The 20891-nt window shown below is 35.5% G+C and overlaps 1 protein-coding gene across 1 annotated transcript in view; it reads left to right on the top strand.

Moving 5' to 3' along the window:
* LOC106140935 (unconventional myosin-XV) overlaps positions 1-20891 on the top strand; it is a 98138-nt gene that overhangs the window by 68966 nt on the left and 8281 nt on the right. The window contains exons 23-24 of the mRNA XM_013342590.2: positions 10883-11184; positions 20534-20792. Coding sequence (XP_013198044.1) covers positions 10883-11184; positions 20534-20792 — 561 coding nt within the window. The remainder of the gene's footprint in view (positions 1-10882; positions 11185-20533; positions 20793-20891) is intronic.

Below are 20891 nucleotides of genomic sequence, written 5' to 3'. Positions count from 1 at the left end.
TCATATCATAACATTTGATACTTTACAAGCGTCAGCGTGGGTCGTGACGGCCGTAATCCATATTTCACGGTGTACAGGTCCCACAAATAAGTGGGCAGTGAAAGCATAGCTATTTTGTGTTAGTGTCTCGTCACACATGTGGAATAATTGCTCACCACAGACCCAACTTAGTTAATGATATGAAATCCCAACTAATAACATGAAAGGGAAAGTGTGTTCGTGTATTTGTTAGTATACTTCTTGAGTCTACATGGGGTACTTTTAATCCCAAAAAAAAGTATATGGTTCCGTAAACCCGTTTTTTTACGTTAACTTCAAATGTAATATTTATCTATCTATTCAGAGTGTAAACATCTACAGCAGAACGTCGGTGGTCGATTGGTTATGGTGCCGGAATAAAATATCGTGATACACATGGAGGCATAGGTTCAAATCTTACCGCAGCCATTAACCAATGATTCTTTTCCGAGTTAGGTCATTATTAACCGATGTTCTTATGATAAGGAAAAATATCGTCAGGGTACCTGAAAATCCAGGCCACCATTATGGGTTAGGCTCACCTGCACAAGTTGCGGTTTGCATTCAAACTAATGTACCGTCCCGTTTATTAATTCGTTACTTTATATAATGTACATGATGATGAGAAAGAATAGTGATTTTTTTTTATGTATTGTCCATTAATGGCATAGTTAATGTCGTTTTATCTTTGTCGTAATCGTAGATTGCACCTTGTGAACTCCGTGACACCTTGACATTAATGATCTTTTTCAAAATAATATACATTTCGGGTAATATGACAATGATTGTCATTCAGTATGTTTGATAACAGAATTAGTGTTACTTGGTTTTAGTAAAGTGTTTGTCAGTGACTGCCGCGCCTTCTAACCTTGTATACTTTCTTAAAACTTACATAGCTTTAGAATACCTATAAGTACCTAAAATTGTTTTGTGTACTGTGTGCAGATTATTGTACCCAAGTACACCATAGTAAAAACACAGACGTCAGTAAAAAATACAACTATCGTGAAAAGTGAAAACAGGAAAAATATTTAATTTACTTGTTCTAGATTTACCGATAAATATTTATTTGTTTAAATTTTAACTTTATATAAGCTGAAAAAACTTTGCTAAACCAAATATTATTTATTATTTAACACCCATACAAAGGGTCTCTGCTTAACCCAATGGTAGATAATGCTATTTGCATTATGCGCCTACTATACTTTACAAATCGTAATCTATACTTTCTATACTAATATTATAAAGCTGAAGAGTTTGTTTTGTTTGTTTGTTTGTTTGTTTAAACGCGCTAATCTCAGAAACTACTGAACCGATTTGAATAATTCTTTCACTGTTAGATAGTCTATTTATCGAGGAAGGCTATAGGCTACATTTTATCCCAGATTTCCTATGGGAATCGTCAACAATGCAGGTGAAAGTTGAATGAGTCGGCCATCTGCGAGCTTTCCACGCGAACGCTGCGCAAACCAACAAAGATATAGTAAAACAATGTACTAAAGATGTGAAGTACTCATTTTTTGCCACAAAAAAGTCCGCGAGAGCATATATCTATCTCTTAAGGTTTACTTACAATAACCACTTTTATGTTCATTTTTTAAGATTATTTTTTCATTATAAAAATAAGTTATTTTGAATCCAATTTTCTTTAATTCAGTATTAATCCTTATCCAAATAAATATGTTTATTACTTTCGGCTTTTCATGTAGACTAAAATTGCCATTTACAGTATATAAATCAGACGAATAGGTTTTGAGATATAATCGTTATAAGCTATTTGCAGCGAAACATTTAATACGGCGAACCAGCGTTCTTTCTAATACGCGTGACCGCGTGTAAAGTATCAGCCTGTAAGATCCCACTACTGGGCAAAGGCCTCTCATCTCACTATACGGTCTCCGTTCCGCCACGGGTAATGATGTGGGCTAAGTTGTCGCCAAGTCGCATAACAATTAGCAGCTATAATTGATAAAGCCGAGGAGGATGAATGAAATGAAATGAAAACAAAAATAAATATGATGCCGAAAATAACTATTCCACGCGGACGAAGTCGCGGGCACAGCTAGTTGTTACAATAAAAATACAAAGAAAATAAGAAAATTTTAATATTTTTTCCAGTACATAAAGCAATCTATTTTGCCTTACCTTACTTGAGTAACTAGTAGAATAAGTAACTACGTAGCCTTCCGTTAATTGCGCAAAAGCTATAACCGTTAAGGAAAGTGGAGGTTTGACTCTAACTAGATTTATACGCGTTACACATGGTAAGCCGGCTATAAGTTTTCTTTTGGCTATATACGATCATCTGATTGTTAACAAGCATGCTTTTATAATTACTACACCATAAACATAATCGGCACTGTTTGGTCTACTATATTGTTTACTGTATTTGTAATTCTGTCTTTACTTTTGACTGTTTGTGCCACAATAAATTAAAAAAAAAAGAAATACCTATCCAAAGAAAACAAATTTGGAAGTAATATCGTGGAAATCAAGAAAAGAATCTTTCTAAGGTCCTCTCACGTCGAATTTTAAAATCGAACATGCCTTAGTCTTGTCGAGAACTTAGGCCCAGAATTAATTTCAAAAAGTTCATTGTTTTTATTTACTATACTTTCTTGATTATACATATATGTATGTCTTTATATGATTATAACTATGTTAATCACCTTTAAAACGGACTCACTAAATCTGACAAATCCTCAATTTTACAAAAACAAACGAAAGAAAGTAGTTATAACTTTTTGCCGTAATCGTAAGAATCCGTGACACTATGCAAATTGTTTGTTCAATCACTAAATTGAAAATGTCGCAAAAACCCTTAATATTTCTGTGGAAATCAATTCACAGTCCGCCGACCATAGCGAGAACATAACAAAACAAAAATACATCGAACTAGCGACAAACGGACAATGGGAAACTGGGTCGAATGGCCGGCTAGACTGTTACCACTATATACATTAAATATGGATTTGTCTGTACGATTCTTAACAGTGCCGTGTGGTTCCCGGCACCAATAGAAAAAAGAATAGGATCACTCCAACTCTTTCCCATGGATGTAGTAAAAGGCGACTAAGGGCTATCCCTTATAAAGCCTATGCTTATAAACTTGAGATTTTTCTTTTAGGCAACGGGCTAGCAACCTGTCACTTTATATAAATCTCAATTCTATCAGTAAGCCAAACAGCTGAACGTGGCCTATCAGTATTTTCAAGACTGTTGGCTCTGTCTACCCCGCAAGGGATATAGACGTGATTATATGTATGTATGTATTCTTAACATATTCTTATATATGTACTTAAGTCCTGACATACTTGTGGCCATTACAACTAATAATAAAATGATAAGAGGTCTGACTTCGGAGGGTGCATTTTCGGTGCATATCATACCCACAAGATAAGAAACGATATTGTGTTTACATTATGTAATTTTTCATTCATTGCATTCATTGATTGTATGACAAACAAAATTTATACGTTTATAAAATTTTCATGTTCAAAGCATATATCACTTAACGAAATTTGTATTAAACAAAATAAAAATTAGTAGAAAATGCTGTTTACACCTGTTATAGGTATATACATATGAGAACAGTTTAGATTTAATCTTTAAAGCAATGCATTGTATATGTATATACTGTTTGTGTTTTCCAAATAATTTTTTTTAAAATACACACGAATTTAAATATACTCTATGTTCAAATGATCATTTTCTTCAACATATCGTAAAAAATTCTTCACAAATAGGTGTAAACGATCCGTCGCTTCAGTGCTAAGTAGTCGTCCACTCCATCTGTAAGTGTGCCATAGACCTGTAAAGCAGCTAATCGACTGACGGCTGCGATGTAGGCCAAACCTTAGATTGTCTGCATTTATTTATCTTATAGTTATTTCAAGCTATCTTTGCTTTTGTACAAATATCTCGCCTTGTTAAAATTCCACGGGAAAAAATATATGTCCCAAAGTTTTCATAGTAAGACATAAAATATACAAGAATCTTTTCCTCCAACTAGTCTAACCATCTGAACACAATCATCCCTTTTAATTTGTACTCGTGACAACTGTTGCACTGCTAACCCGTCATTACTAGTACGTGTAGGTAGCTCGCGTACGCGAGGGTAATCGGAAAAATTCTAATTCCGTGGATTTCCGGCACTAAGAATACCACGCCGAGTCTTTCCCATGGATTCAGAAAAGGACTAATGGAATAGCCACATTCATCTAATGCAGCTTTAACCTAGATTCAATATAGGTTAAGTGCGATCAGGCGAGAGTCGCTTCGTGTAAAAACCTGACTTACCCAATCCAGCATCATGGTCAAAAGACACAGTCCCCTTCAGAGGGGTGAGGACGGTAGGACGAAGAAAAAGACAGTACATATACTCTTATACATTGTAAGCACTTTCACTAGTAACCTTTCATTACTAGTTACGTACCGCGTACGTGTCTATTATGCGAGCGTTATCGGAAAATTTGCGTCCACTTTCGCAGACCCCCCGGCATTATCCATGGCCGCCGTGCGGAACCACCCATGGTATTTGTACCATAGGAACCGTTAGCGATGGATTGTCGTTGTTGTGTAATGGTTGATGAAGAATGGAAGATGTTACACAAGACTTGTACTTATGTACGTAGGTACTAAGAGGATCACACAATTTTCTTTTATATTTTTTCAATCTCTTTTTTTTAATATTAATCAAATAGTGACATTCTAAAAAGGTCTGCCGTACCGTATATAACCAAGTACACAATTAAAAATTAATGTTTCAAATAGAATTCCGCATATACACATTTACGGTTAAGCTTAAAGTGCACACACAAATAATAAATTCGTGATTATATGAATGTAAGTAAATTGATAAACATAATCCGTTTCTGAAATTGCCCTTAATTTTTTGCCCATCAGAAATAATTTAAAACCTCTATTTCCTAACTCAAACGGAATAATTCTTAGCCGTTAGACAGTGGACTAGCGTGAAAATCCTACATTTCCTACGCGCCCCCTTATCTTATATACTATATCGCATAGTACCGGTGCGGAAGGCCGCTAGTGCAGGTAGCAATGCAGGTGAATGCACCTATCTGGTCCGCTGGTCGCCACCTTATGTGCAAGACACGTGACACACACATGTTAGTGATCATTGAGGATAGAGGTTGTCTGGAAAAGATAACTTTTCAACAAAATCGTTTGACGATCTATGGTTACTGGAACCAAAGATCATGAAACAATTGTTGAAAAGTTATCTTTTCCAGAATTTTTTTTCTAGAATTTCTCGTAGCATAAACGAAAAATATTAGCAGTTTTTTTTTATGCGTCTGCCTTTAAGTCTGCCAGAAACTATACGGCCAATAATCCTTTATAGCCACCTTTACCTTGAAACCTGATAAAAGACGACCATCAGGAATAACAGTCCTTACCTCTTCCTGTCGTCGGTAATATAATAGTAGGCAAGTATCCGCGCAGCTGGCGCGTGCGCAGCGGTAAACCATAGATTATGTTTTTTTCTTGTGGTAAACCGCAGATTATGTTATATATATATAACTACATCCCTTAAGTTGAATTCGTAGAAAACTTTAAATTATGATAAGTTTAATTTGTTAAAAATCTGTGTGCTTAACTTGTAACAAAAACATCTTTATACTAAATAATGAGTGACTGACAGTTATCTTTTTACCTTTTTTTTAAGTTTGTACACAAAATACTCGTAATAAAATTGTGTCGAAGGAAAGTGGATAATATATTCATTAAACAGAACTTACGTGTAAGAAATGAGGTTCTTTAAATTTTGAATGTTTTTTTCTGACTAAAGTTCTCCAGGTAAGTAGGTTGGTATACGCGGATCCAGTAGGCTCTCTTTCTATTGAGGATGCAATCGGCAAAAACACTAGTACATCATCTAGTACCCTAGCCCCCATAAGTTGTACTATTGCACTAAATGCACTCGTGCGCAGCTCATAAACATTAACGGTGCGTTGAGCGGACGCGGCCTCGCCAGCCGACACCAATCGGACATATTTGCAATTTCACGATCACTTTTAATGTAATTTATATATTTTTTTTTATAGAACCAATATCTATTAAAAATTTTGCTTATACAGTCCATTTTTTTAGGTACTACGAGTAAAATAAAGGTAAACAAACTTGACACGTTTGTTGCCGTGTGGTTTTCGACACTTTAGAATAGAACCACTTCATATTTTCGAGATTGTTGGCTCTGTCTACCCCATAAAGAATAAACATGTGATTATAATATAATGTAAAGCATTAATAACTTAAGTGTCAAATTCAACATGTACTCATATATGTCTTCTCTCTCAAGTAGATCACATTCTAGATACTTCGATTAAAATGTATTTATGTAACGACATGACCATTTCTAGTCTATGGTTTACGTCTTCCTGGAGTCAAGAGCGGGTTTCCTCGAACCCTGGCTTCGTAACTGGTTCTCTTGTACAGTCAACAACACATGTTACTTTGCAATTTCAATAAGAGAACAGTTTCAAACACACATAAATCGAAATTTTCAAAGAAAAGTTGCCGTGTGTTTCCTGATACTTTAAAATAGGAGTACTTTCCCATGGTTGTCGTAAAAGGTGAGTAAGGGAATGACTGATAATCTCAGGATTCTTCTTGTAGGCGATGGGCTAGCAAGCTATCACTATTTGAATGTCAATTCCATGATAAAGCCATGCAGCTGATCGAAGCCTATCAGTCTTCGAGACTGTTAGCTCTGTCTACCCCTCAAGGATGCCCTGGACGTGATTATATTTATATAAACATCTCGTACATACATGTATGTATGTGTGACGTTTGGTGACGTGTGGAGATTACCATCCCCAATTAGATTAATCCCACCTAGCCATCTACCATCAGTTGCGACGACACAATGACTCATTATGTATTAACATCGTGATATAAACCCCAAAATGTATGGTCAGATTTGCAGCACGCTGTATATCCGCGACCAGTGATCCAGATGTTCTAACTGGAAACTATTAGGCGCACGTTTGATTTTAGTATTAGTAGGTTTATGTTTTGGAACGTAACTATGTTTTTGCGGTGCAAATCGCCTCTAGAATACTTTATCTTGTACTTAGATGACTTCTTCCTCCTAGCTTTAGTCCCGGTTGCATTCTCACCACTCTGGAGAGACGCCCGGAGTATGTCTTTGACTATAGATTTGGGTTATTGGATACTGTTTTGGGTGAGTCAGGTTTGTCAGTTGCCTGAATATGCAGATTTCCTTCACCGTAAGGGCATCGGTTAGTGTTCAAACGAATGTACATAACTTTGAAAAGAGTCATTGGTACATGGCCGAGGTGGAATTTGAACCTGTGCCTTTCTGCACATTATGCATTTCAACTAGACACATTAGCGATTCGACCACCGACGCTTCTCTCTTTCCGACCTTGATTGCCTTAGGTGTATTTCAATTTATTACAAAAATATGCTAATAGGTACTTGTGTGTAAGGTCGGCTATTGTAGGACAACTCGAGCCCTTTCATCGTACATGTTTTATTAATTACGCTGTTATCTATTTTTTACAAAATTAATTATTATTAAGAAATTTGCCTAATTTTATATAATTAAAATTTTATATAATAACTCGATTTTGTCCAGTTTACTAGGAAAACAATACAGATAAATAATTTATGATGCGCGTACTTTTTTACATTAGACATCAACGCGTCCCTTTATTTTTTAATTCTATCTCCCTCATTTAATTTAAAGCAATTTTTCAATTTTAATGCATTTGAGTTGAGCCAACTCAGTTTAGTAATAACCTTTACTTGTCTATATTGTACGAATTCACATTTGATTTTAATTAATGGTTTATAATCTCAAAATTCTTTTTTTAAACGATGAACTAGCAACCCGTCATTATTTGATTTTATGCATTGCATTCCATCATTATGCGATACAGCTAAACATAGCCTTCCAGTCATTTCGAGATTGTTGGCTCTGTCTACCGTATAAGGGATAAAGACGTGATTATATATATGTACTTGTTAGTAAATACCATATGGTAATCGATTACGTAGTATAAAATGCTTGTATATAAACCTGATTCAATGAGCCTTTGTTTTGTACTGTTTATTTATATAGTTGAGATGAGTTAATCCGCCGCGACTTGTCTGTCCGTCACGTCAGCCGCCGCGATTGGCCATGCTTGTTGCTGATAGAGGATTATAGTTCGTCATAGCAGATAATTCTTTAATTTCTGTACGATTTGGCTTGAGCACGTAAATTTGTAATACTACTCTGTGACTTGTTTTTACTATAAGAAAACTAGGGACCAAGTTTGTTAGTGCAATTTGGTCTAATATAATTAAATAAATATATACAGGACAAATTATACAGATTGAGTTAGCCTCGAAGTAAGTACGAGATTTGTGTTACGAGATGCTTACTCAACGATACTATATTTTATAATAAATACTTACGTATATAAATAAACATCCAAGACCCAGGCCAATTAGGAAAAGTTCTTTTCTCATCATGCCCTGGCCGGGATTCGAACCCGGGACCCCCGGTGTCACAGACAAGCGTAATACCACTGCGCTACAGAGGCCGTCAAACCCAATTGGGCAATTTGTTATCGTAATTTGTTTATTATTGTATATCTGTAACAAATTGTACCTCCTCTCCACATAGCATTCGTGAAAATTGGTGAAAAACAAACACGCGACGGCTCGGAGCGGTTACAGTTGCGAAAGAAATGGCCGATTAATCGGGGCGCGTTTCGATATTATGCGTAAAGGTGCGCGCTGACCACCCTCACTTTATTTCTTCTATTTTTAGCGAAAATTACCTAAGAGAACTTATGAGTTCAATTTCCACAAGAAAAAATTAAAGTAATTAATAAATTTATACAGACCCTTTTGCTACCATTACTAAGTTATATAGGCATTGTGTGTGATAAGTGATATAAATTCAGGCTTGATTTCAGAAATATAGGCCTCAAATATAAAAATCGTAGCTCTACACTCTTCTATATATTTTGATTATCGTTTAAAGCAAGAAGTCTTAAGAGCTAAACTTTAACTAATATCGGATAACTTTTTCTTAGAGTATGCGACGTCGACTCTTCTTGGCAACATATTTAATTGATTTTTTTTCGTAGTGTGGCAGAAGATATTATATACAACGATTTGATAATAGTTAAAAAGGAATATTTAATAAATAAATTTAAAATCGAACTTTTTAAAATCAATACTTTATTTATAGATCGATATCGATCGTTCGATGTAACCGCACCTTTAAGATCCGCCTCCTCGCCACCGTTGATGCACACCCGAGTGCATTTTGCTTCAGCGCTTGCAACAATAGCCGTCATGCCGAACTATCTATTTGTCTTCATGTGTCCTATATACTAAAATATATTTACTAGAGAATCAATATAAGTGATTAAAGTGAATTTGTATGGTGCGTGTTGTGATTTGTTTTAAAAAAAAAATGGAAAACATATACGGAGTTATCAGGACGTTGAGCAGAAAAACTTTGAAGCGAAAACAGAAGGTATTAACATTTTTGTATACAATTCTAAGTAGGATGAAGTTTTGTGTCTGCCATTTTGAAGTTAGTTGTTTTTGGTGTTCCCTAGTCAGGTATTTTGTTAATAGACAACATTGAATATAAAAAAACATTATATGAATTTAATTTTTTAATTCCGAATAAGATATCGAAAAGCCAAAGATAAATTTATTATTATATAAATGATTGGTGTTAGCTACCTGTTAGATAATGCTATCAGCATTAAATTCGCCATTCATTTTTAAAGAACATTTTGAAAATAGTAAATTTTACAATAAAGAATAAATAAATACATAAGCTATACCTCTTGTGGAATTTAGAATGAGACTACTTGAGCTCTTTTTATCAAAGAACGGTCCCTCACTTCATCGAGAAAAGTGAGCTATTTCCTTTTGTGCAACAACACTTGAGAGGCAACCGGGACAAACGCTTAGGGATTTAACGATTGCTTGTATTGATAATATTTTTTTTGTCTTTCATACATTAAGGAGGTCAGAACTCTTGCTAGATGCACCGTCTCGCTTACTTTAATTGTAAATCGACCGCGTAAAACAAAAAACAAAACCTGTTAATTCCGCTCCCATAAAAATTTCATGAATTCCTCTCTTACTACCTTTGGATTACAAAACCCTAATGCCAAATATCAAATCACCAGTCCTAGCGTTTTGTGCAATGTTTTTTCCTCTCTTAGTACGCGCCTAAGGAACCTCATTCCAATAATCGAATCACTAGTCCTATCGTTTTGTGCAATGTTTTTACATGTCAGTTCTCTCTCTCTCTTGCAAATATATGTATATAGAAGAAGATTACGTACACACACGTTCCATGTTATGCTAGCCAAGACACGGTCCGCTCGCTGCATGGCGGCCAGTGATTTGTTTAGCCGATTCACGCTTTCCTGCCCGCTGTCTCCGCGGATACCGGCCTAATTGTTCTATGTTTAATCGTTTGCCGAATTGAGGTGTAGCATTTATTTCTCTTATGATTAAATAATATGTAATATAAATATATTCATGGGGTAGGTCCGCCATTGCAAGTGATTTGTTTCTTTTATAACTATGTACTATTTCTTGTAACTGTGTGCAATAAATATATTAGAAACAAACAAACAAATATATTAGGTATCGACAAAGGAAAAAAAAACAAGTTTGGACCATAAAGTCTTTCACAATGCCACCCAAGTTCATTTCACTGTCTGAAATCAGAGACAACACATGGATTTATATCAGGAATAACAGAAAACACTCTAGTAGACTAAAAATTTAAAATTGAATACCTACATAAATAAATTTGATTATAATTTTAATTTTATATTGTATCCTTTTCCAGATTCAACCCAAACCAACGACAAACGGAGTGACCAAGGAACGGCTGCCCGAACGCGACTCCAGAGAAATTAGAGAATCGCGGGAAATTCGAGAAATTAGGGAATCGAGAGACGAGACGGAACATATAGAGAGGAGAACGCAGACCGCCTCGCCCGTACCGCGGGATCGTGAGAGGGAGAGGGACAGAGATAGGGAACGGGATCCGAGGGAAAGAGACGAAAGGAGAGACCAGTCTACGCCACAGCATGACGGAAGACACCCACTTCTGCAGTTTGCTGTGGACCACTTTAGACAGAGCCCAGAGTGAGTACTGAGTACTGAGTTTTTTTTTACAAATCTAGTTTCTTTTTACAAACTGAAATTACTAATGATCTTTGCTGATGATAGATACGTACGTTCGTTGTATTCAAAATATCAATTTTCCAATTATCCAAGATGAGTAAAGTTCCTGTGAACGGTTCACGGAGATCAGACAAGAGTAGCAATTTACCCAGACTTTCCACTCCTGGATCAAGGGCCGCGGTGGACCCTGGTAAGGTCGCAACCGGGAGAAAAAACCAATAGAACAATGATTTGTTCAATATTCCCCGATTTTTCAATGCGCAGCTAAAGCGGTCGAACCCAGCACAGCTCATAACAAAGTCGGTGGTCACCGGCGCATGCAGTCACGGTGTGGGTTTTTGTAATAAAATTAACATTATCATATGTGGGCCGCCATTCTGAATTCAACTGTTATTGTTCGGACACGACTGTTCCGCCACGCTTCGCCAAACTGTTCAGATTTTTATTCATTTATTTGTTATATGTACTTTCTAGTCTTTCAATAGATTAATTGTTTAATTTTTGATCGTATAATGACCAGGGTAGGGATCGTAGCAAGTGGAGATCCGTAATCTCCGCCTACTCCAATGGGAGACAGGCGTGATGGTATGTATGAATGTATGTAGTGACCAGAATCCACGAATGAGCTAGAGTGATCCGAATGTCTGATATCTACCTATACCTATAGAATCAAGAGCGCGATAATAATGTGGAATACGTTGTATAAATTTATAACAAACTTATATATTTTGTACAACAGTGGGATAAAAATTGCTCTTTGTTACTCTTGTAATTTAGATAATAGGTAGATAGTTTTTGAGATTTTCGATGGAAACAAAAATCGAAAAAAAGAACAAAAATCTTTTCCCATTTTTGACAATGCGCAGTCGGAGAGGTAGATGGAACTTTATTAATATTATGTAATTCAAAATAACCAGTTAGGTATGTTAGAGATCAAGATAAGATTTTATTTGCCATAACGTTACATGTAAATGCATTTGAGATGTAAATTGTCTATAAAGTTTCAACATTACAGTAATAAACAACTTACATAGGATTACATTTCTCAATCAATAAATGAAGAAAGTATGAAAAATCTTCATAAATGATAATGTTTCAATGTCGTTTAATTCTTTTAGTTGGTGTTTGATTCAAATAAGTACTACCTATGTTATTCTTATACCTTTTATATAATTCTTCTTCCTCTTGACTTTAGTCCCGGGTATGCCTTTGACCATGGATCCTGGATTGGGTGAGTCAGATTTTTACACGAAGCGACTCCCATCTGACCTTCGCTACGTTTGCAGGGGAACCTAACCCATATTGGATCGACAATGGTTACACATCCAGTTGCCTGAATGTGTAGGTTTCCTTACGATGTTTTCCCTCGCCACAAGGGAATCATATCATTATTAAAGATTAAAACCAGATTGTCTTCTAGTGCATAACTCAATCAAAGGAAAGGTAAAGGATTCTTCTTTTGTCATCTATAACATTTGAATATCAGTTCTATCATTAAGCCAAAAAGCTGAATGTGGCCTTTCAATCTTTTCGAGACTGTTCGCTCTGTCAACCCCGTAAGGAATCAAGTCGTGATTATATGTATTCCTAGTCAACCAATAATATTGCACCTTCACACTCAAATTGCGCGCGAACAAAAGAATTAGAGGTCAACAAATTTGGCGGGAAAAATAGACGAGAATTACATAATTTTCCCTTTCTACAAATGATAGGCCACGCTATGTAATGATCGGAACATACCTTACATTAATGGAATCCAAAGTGATTTAAGGCCTATTAAACATTTCACGTAAGGCCTTTCTTTTGATCACACCGTATTAAGTTCTCACGGTCGATTGGTTTATTTCCTTTAATCAACTTCAGATTTCCACAATTACGAGAATAATAAATACTATTAGCCTTCAAAATCATTGAAATTTAATTATAACTTAAGAAAATTTAATTTATTTTGCTTCATTTCATACATACATATAATCACGTCTTTATTCCTTGCGGGGTAGACAGAGCCAACAGTATTGAAATTTAAAGACTGATAGGTCACATTCAGCTGTTTGGCGTAATGATAAAGTTGAGATTCAAATAGTGACAGGTTGCTAATCTATGGCCTAAAAGAAGAACTTCAAGTTTATAAGCTATCCCTTAGTCGCCTTTTACGACATCCATGGGAAAGAGATGGAGTAGTTCTGTTCTGTATTTGATGAACTGCTAATGATTCATAAGTGTGGATTATTGATTATTAAGTGTTCTTGGACAAGCATGAGTATTGGAATTAATGACCATTGTTGGTGTCCCAAAAAGTCCCGAGATAGGGCGAAGTAAATCACTATAGTTAATACTCTAGTAATACAAAATATAATGTTATGGCTAGAACTGTCAAAACTCGACACACGCTAAAATAAAGTCATGAATAAGTTTAATTGCCAAAATGGAGAAACGAAAAAACCCAAAACCAACCCGTAAATTTAAAAATTAAACAAAGTTATGACGTTGTCCAACGCCATCTACGAGAAGTCTCATCAACTAAGTCTATATTCCACACTTTCTCGCGTTTGCCGCTACTTAATGTTATTTCAAGTCCCCCGTATAAAAGTAGATGGCGTTATTACTGCGAAGTTCATATTCCATTTATAAACTAAAAAGTACTATAACCATAAAAACCATACCATAAACCATAACACTTTTTAACAACATTAAACAAAAAATGCCGTGTGGTTCCCGGCACCAATAAAAAAATAAAGAATAGGACCACTCCATCTCGTTCCCATGGGTGTCGTAAAAGGCGACTAAGGGATAGGCTTATAAACTTGGGATTCTTCTTTTAGGCGATGGGCTAGCTACCTGTCACTATTTGAATCTCAATTCTATCATTAAGCCAAACAGCTGAACGTGGCCTATCAGTCTTTTTAAGACTGTTGGCTCTGTCTACACCGTAAGGGATAAAGACGTGATCATATGTATGTATGTATATGTATGTAAACAAAAATTAAAATTAAATACCATTACGATAAGCCGAATTAAATAAAAAATTCCTTTTTCAGTTACATGAAGTTAGTAAACGATACTTAAACGACATATGTGTAGTGCATATTTTCCAAACTATCCTTTTAACGTTGGGTAAAAAGAATACTTCGTTTTCGATTACATCAATAATTCTTATACTTGTTTCTTTTCCATAAATTTTAAACAGAAATTCTTTGTAAAATATAATACCTAAGTAAGTATATTGTTTATCAATTGTTTTCGTATACTTTCTAATATTTGAAGACATATTCATGTTGATTCATTTATTTTTTCTAAAATCACAACGATACGATACCAACGCATTTACAAGTTTTGCGCAAAGATGAATTTCAAAAGCTTGCTGTGAACTTTTTTGCGGTACCTATTGTCTTTGCACATCGCGCAATTTCGAAGCTTTGTATATAATAGCACCTACCTGCTGAGAAACAAAGTGGACTAGATGACCGTGACATGATGAAATTTAATAAAAAAAATTAAAAATTAATAGTTTTAAAAAAGGTAATTCAATTTGGATTCCATTTAGTGTTTTTTATAATTCAAAAATTTTCATAAACGAGGTATATTCAATTCACATATACTTATATGTGAATTGAATATACCTCGTTTAAGTACTTACTTAAGCGATGTTTCTTCGGGATAAGCTTGTAATAACACGCTGTAGATGCATAAATAAAATAAAGCTTCATAATGTAATGTATTTAATTCCCTAGTCTTTTTTCTTCCCATTTAGTATTCGGTCAACTTCTAGTACTTATATGTTAAGCTTATTAATTAGTGCTGAGTGTATTTTATTAAATACGCAGATTTTAAAAGACAAAGGGATAATAGTTAAAATAACTGCTATGTTTGCACTCTTTTGTGAAAGTTGGTAAGTGGACAGTAATAACGTAGTTCCTATGTAATTTACTCGTTAACTTACAATTAACTTGGGCAATTCACTGGCAGAAGTGACAGTTGTGTTCGCTTCATATGTATTATGCAATGTACCGATTTACCTACCCTAATAACCACTGAATTACTAATACACCATAACAAAAAGAAGTACAATAAGGATAAAATATTTAATAGTCATTACTTTCAGACACACAAACAAACTTCTGAAGTTCTGGAACTATCGAAATGATTAAATGCTCAATTTTATATCTCTTTCATGAACCATTCGTATTGTTTTATAAAGTTAGAATAATTCAAATTCGAAATCTGTTTTGCATATCTAGATACAGAATTTCTAAAAAAAAAGTAAAAAAGTTTTTTTTTGTTGTATTTTTAAACTTTTTCCTAAAGCTCAAGCTCTTAAAAAAATAATTTCTCATTCCAAATTATGGTTAAAAACATCGGTTGCTTTTAGAGCACACAATAAAAATTGCTTTTCCCCGAGCCGCCAAACCATTAACAAGTTTTTCACTGAAACATAGCGGATATTGTAACACAAGTACAGACAATGTTATAATTTTAATGTGCGCCTGCTATTTTAATTGCGGGGAGCCATGTTTCCACGTTGCACAATGGATCTCAACGGCCAAGAATTAACATTGAATGAAGTCCTGTGTTTTACAAATGCTCGCTATACTTTTTTATCAACTAATTACGAATTTCTTCGTAGGGTTACTTGTTCATGTTATTTTTTCAGTCCTACATTTAGTTTTAATAAACTAAAGATATTGTAAAGATAATAGATTATTACTATCCTAAGCTCTAGAATCGTTCAAATAGAGAAGAAGATAGGTATTGTGTATATTTTGGCTAAAGGAGACTGGCCTAAAGAAAAATAAGATAAGATGTGAATTCACCTTTGTCTACACCATTAAATAATGACATTGAAAGATCTTAGTTTAAAAGATCAGTGTGTGCCAGTTCTTATAAGACTTTTAGATTTACTTTTGCACCCCATAATTTCTTAATTTAACGTCCGTAATGCCTCGGCATAAAGTTTAGGCGAATAAGATCATAATCGTTAAATTACTCTACATCTATTGCAAAATTCCATTCAACTACAAGATAAGCATAAGCTCAATTACCATAAGTGTTAATTTTCCCAAAGACAATGCTATTGTGAATGTCAATACCACTTGTCTTCATTAGCGCTGATGCCTGATACTCGTCAATTGAGTTTTCTTTATGACGTGATGACCCAAATAGTTCGGAAAGACATAAAGAAGCAGTTTTTTTTTCGTAACAAAGATGATTGAGCAACTGTGTTGTCAGTTGCAAAAACAATGCACCATAAAAGTGTTTGGGAAAGATGTGGGGCAGCCCTGGTTGGCGTTGGTGCGGAACCACAGAGTATGTCGACTGTCGGATGTCGCAGTCTTCTGAGGGGCGGACTCCTGCCATGCCGTGCGCAGCCGCATCACGGCTCAAGCATAGAGTGCAAGTATCCCAAAAAACCGCGCGCCAAACTTTTTAACCGATGTTGCCAGGCTGTTATGTAATGATTCTATTTTTGAAATACCTTCGTTTTTGATTTGAATTTTTCTGCCAGTGTTTTCTTACATATATGTAGTATCAAAAAAACTATTTTACAAATGTGTAGTGTAATTCAAATGCAATGTAGGACATAGGTACCTATATAACTAAATATCACATTTCTATTTTTAGATTTGTGTTCGGGTTTCAGTGCAGAGTCAACAATATCGCGTGTAGTGATGTGTTGTGATACGATGTGGATACATAATTTCGACGGTTTGTAATGCGGAGAGAGTTGAGCTCTCTTCTATTGTTTTGTGTAAAAATGTGTTTGTGGTGCCGACGCGCTGTTTTTGTTGATAACGCAATTACAGATCGTAGATATAGATTAGGCCTTATTACAACGGTGCTAAAGCAGTATATTTTGTGTTGGTAATTGAATTAATTTAAGCCGATGTTAATTGTACAAGGTACTGAAATTAAAACGCGTAAGTACGCGTTTTAACAGCGATATGTTAAATTTTGAAATACTATTGATAATATGTTAATTAATCGATAGCAATGTTAATTGTAAACCTATGTATAAACATATATCATCACAAACGATACATAGATTCAAAAAGAAATAGATTTAAAATTGATACATTTTTATTGAATGTAAATGAGATATTGCTCAGGATGTCCTGGTTGTAAGGTCAAAATATTGCCGTTAATAAGATAAACAACGAAGTCCAATAAACTAGCGATCTGCCATTTCAACTTTTCACCGGTTCTTGTGTAAGTAAATTTTTTACATCGAAGCCTTAAACATTATCCCAATTTTTTGAAAACAGTTAAGACCCAGTACGTTGAAACGCGAAAAAAAACCATAAGAGGAATGCTTAAGCCCTGCTAATTAAATGAATAAGTTAATTTGTACTTAGACAATATACCTTATTGTATAATGTTGTCAGTACATAAACTTACCTATTACAAAACGAGCGTATCGCTGTTTGATAACACTACCTATTACCTCTAAATTACTTAACAATAATACACCTAATCGTACATTACACGCACCTAAATTATCGAAAATCGTGAGGAAAGCAATCGAATGGCTCATTCGTGTACTTTCGCCGCGGGCCGTCGCACGCGCAGTTAAATCGGTCGAATAATTTAATTATTTGATTTGGAAAATAATGTCTGTCTGGTCTGTGAGTCCGTCAAGCAGTATGACAGACATATCAGGTGATAGTCTGTCTGACGCCGAGGGAAATAGTGATGATGACTCTATACTGTAAGATTTATACTAAGTCTTATCAAATCAATTAAAAAATTAAAGTGTGAGTGATGTTGTAACCCTGTTATGATGAATTTGGATAATGTTAAAAACCAAACTTGAGTGAAATGAGGATTTTTCAACTAGGGTGAGGATTTATGAGGTGCCGTGTGGTTCCCAGCACTAATAAAAAAAAGAATAGGACCACTCCGTCTCTTTCCCATGGATGTCGTAAAAGGCGATGGGCTAGCAACCTGTCACTATTTGAATCTCAATTCTATCATCAAGCGAAACAGCTGAACGTGGCTTAGCAGTCTTTTCAAGACTGTTGGCTTTGTCTACCCCGCAAGGGATATAGACGTGACCATATGTATGAATGTGGGGATTTATCGCCTAGGAGCTTTTCATTAGGATGTCTGATGACTGGAAAACAGTGATGAAGAACACCTGTGAGATTTTAGAATGACTGTAAATTGGTTTTAATATTCCTTTGTTTTCAAACAATAATGTTTGGGTGTTATGATGTAAGGGTTTTGTAAATGAATGTGTATTGTATATGCACAATGTGCGCTTTTGACCACCAATTTGGCTTTTGACATTTTATTGACTGATATAGGCCTTATAAAAATATATAATACTCTTCGACTTAGTCTGAAACTGTTGTGTTAAAAAAGCTTTTAATTATTTCATTTCCACTTCACAATACAAATTTAAATTTCGCTACGTTAATTGACAATAATAAGTTGGTTTATACATATTTGTACAAGTATCAAACGTTTATTATAGTTAGAGGTCCTATCCCTAAAGAGAAACAAAGTAAGAAGATTCAAGTATAACAAAGTCCAATACTGACTTTTAAATAGAACTAGATTTTACGAAGCTTATTTAATTAGGTTCCAAATGTAATGAGTTTCTCTGCGGAACGAGGAAATTTTTGGTAGACTGTTTTTAGAAAAAAATATACAGTGGTCTATTTCAAAGTGTCTAGAACCACACGCGATAGAAATCAATTCATATTGCAATATGCATAGTAACAATAGCAACAGTCGGACGGAAGGAGCGACGTGCGCCGTTGCGATTCACCGGTGCATTCGCAATTTTGCACCGCGAACAAAACGGATAGCGTTTCCGCAATCGCTTTGTCGCTTTTTCCAAATTATGCACATTTTAATTGGCTTTGTAGAATGTACACAATGGGATTTGTGAGAATGGGACCCGTTGCAAATGATGTTCTGTTCTATTTGATGCCCTTTTCTCTGTTATTACAAAATAGTCTCGTATTTTTAATAATCATATGTATGTATGTAACAATCTTTGATACAAATAAACTAGTTTCAAATTGTTATAGTCACGTCTATATTCCTTGCGGAGTAAACAGAGCCAATGGTCTTGAAAAGATAAAAGGCCAGGTTTAGCTGTATGGCTCAATGATGGAAATGAGATTCAAATAGAGACAGGTTGCCAAATTATGCACATTTTAATTGGCGTTGAAGACAATTGGATTTGTGAGAATGGGACCCGTTGCAAATGATGTTTTGTTTTATTTGATGCCCTTTTCTCTATTATTACAAAATTAAACAATTGTGTTTTAAAAAGTGCTTTCAAATTTAATATTTTTAACGATCTCTAGTTACTTAACAAAATTCAAGGAAAGGTATGGTTAGAACAGAATAATTAACAGCTTTAGTTAGTTTAGTTTTAGATTTTACGATCTTTTGTTGTGCAAATGCTACCGTTTCTGACCTTCTTATACAATTTATCAGCAGGAAGTAGCGTTTCCAGGCGTCCGGATAAAGCCGGACATCGTGAGGCTTTTTGATCACATGTCCGGCCAAAATAAACGGTGTCCGTCTTGTATGGCTTTTGTTAGGCTTTTTACATTTCGCAAACAAGCGAAAGCCGCCGCCGCGCCGCCTAGTCGACTACCGATAATATACCCTATATTGTCCGGCTTTTTTACCTAAATGTCCGGCCAAACTGGCTGGTCTGTCAGGCTATTAGGTTTGGCGAACTAGCAGGAAGAAATACCTCTTCCTGTTTATGTTGAATGGAGTTATTCTATGACTACGAAAAAAGCCGTAACATCAACAAATTTAACCCCTTTTACTTTTCATCCGTTTCGCTCGTGTCATTGTTATGGCAACGGAGTTTGGTTTTTCTCTCGTTTTCCACATCTTACGAAACTGAACTCGCGACGCACGAGTTAAATAAATGACGTTCCAAAATGTGACTACTTTCCATTGTGTTCTGTTTGCGACGTCATGAAGAGCATGAACAGATCGGATTAGGTCTGAGTGCACTTGACAGCATGTTGAATACTTGCGGCTTACATAAGTAAGCTGAGTTTTAGAAAACCATTGGATGTGCGTTGAATGTGTCACCAAAAATATTATCAAACAGTGATTTCATTACATTTTACTTAGGCTTAGAACAGCTCAATGTTTGTATACAATAAAGAGTCGAAAGGGTAGCGCATAAGATAAGAATTCTTCAGATTGGTTATTGGTTAGTCAGTACTAAGTCACACGGCGTCTACCTTAGTTTTACAATACGGCCACCAGGTTGCGACCGAAACCAATGTTCCCGATAAAACTTCATCCCTAATGTCAAATTTTCAAATTCCAGACTAGAAATCCTGAAAGCGGACTCGTCACTGAAGAGCAAGGCGAAACGCAACGAATGGACATGGAAAGCGCAGACCGACGTGGTGAAATGGCAGTCGTCGCCTCTACGCGCGCCACTTCTGCGGCTCCCGGCTGCGCTGGCGCCGCCCGCGTTGGAGTGCTTCACGTGCGTCCGCGCATACTGCGGGGATCTGCCCCCGGCTGAACGAGCGCTGCATCAGGACCTTACTGAAGTTAAATGTGTTTATACTGTTCTGATGGTGAGTTTGAATTGTAATCCAATGATAATCTAGATTAATGGGTCGTGATAGAGCATAGTGTGAGAAACTTACATAACTTACATACTTACATGAAAGTTG

The sequence above is a fragment of the Amyelois transitella genome, chromosome 12 (genome assembly GCF_032362555.1).
Source record: "Amyelois transitella isolate CPQ chromosome 12, ilAmyTran1.1, whole genome shotgun sequence".
Taxonomy (NCBI): Eukaryota; Metazoa; Arthropoda; class Insecta; order Lepidoptera; family Pyralidae; genus Amyelois; species Amyelois transitella.
This window is presented reverse-complemented; position numbering and strand designations above follow the sequence as displayed.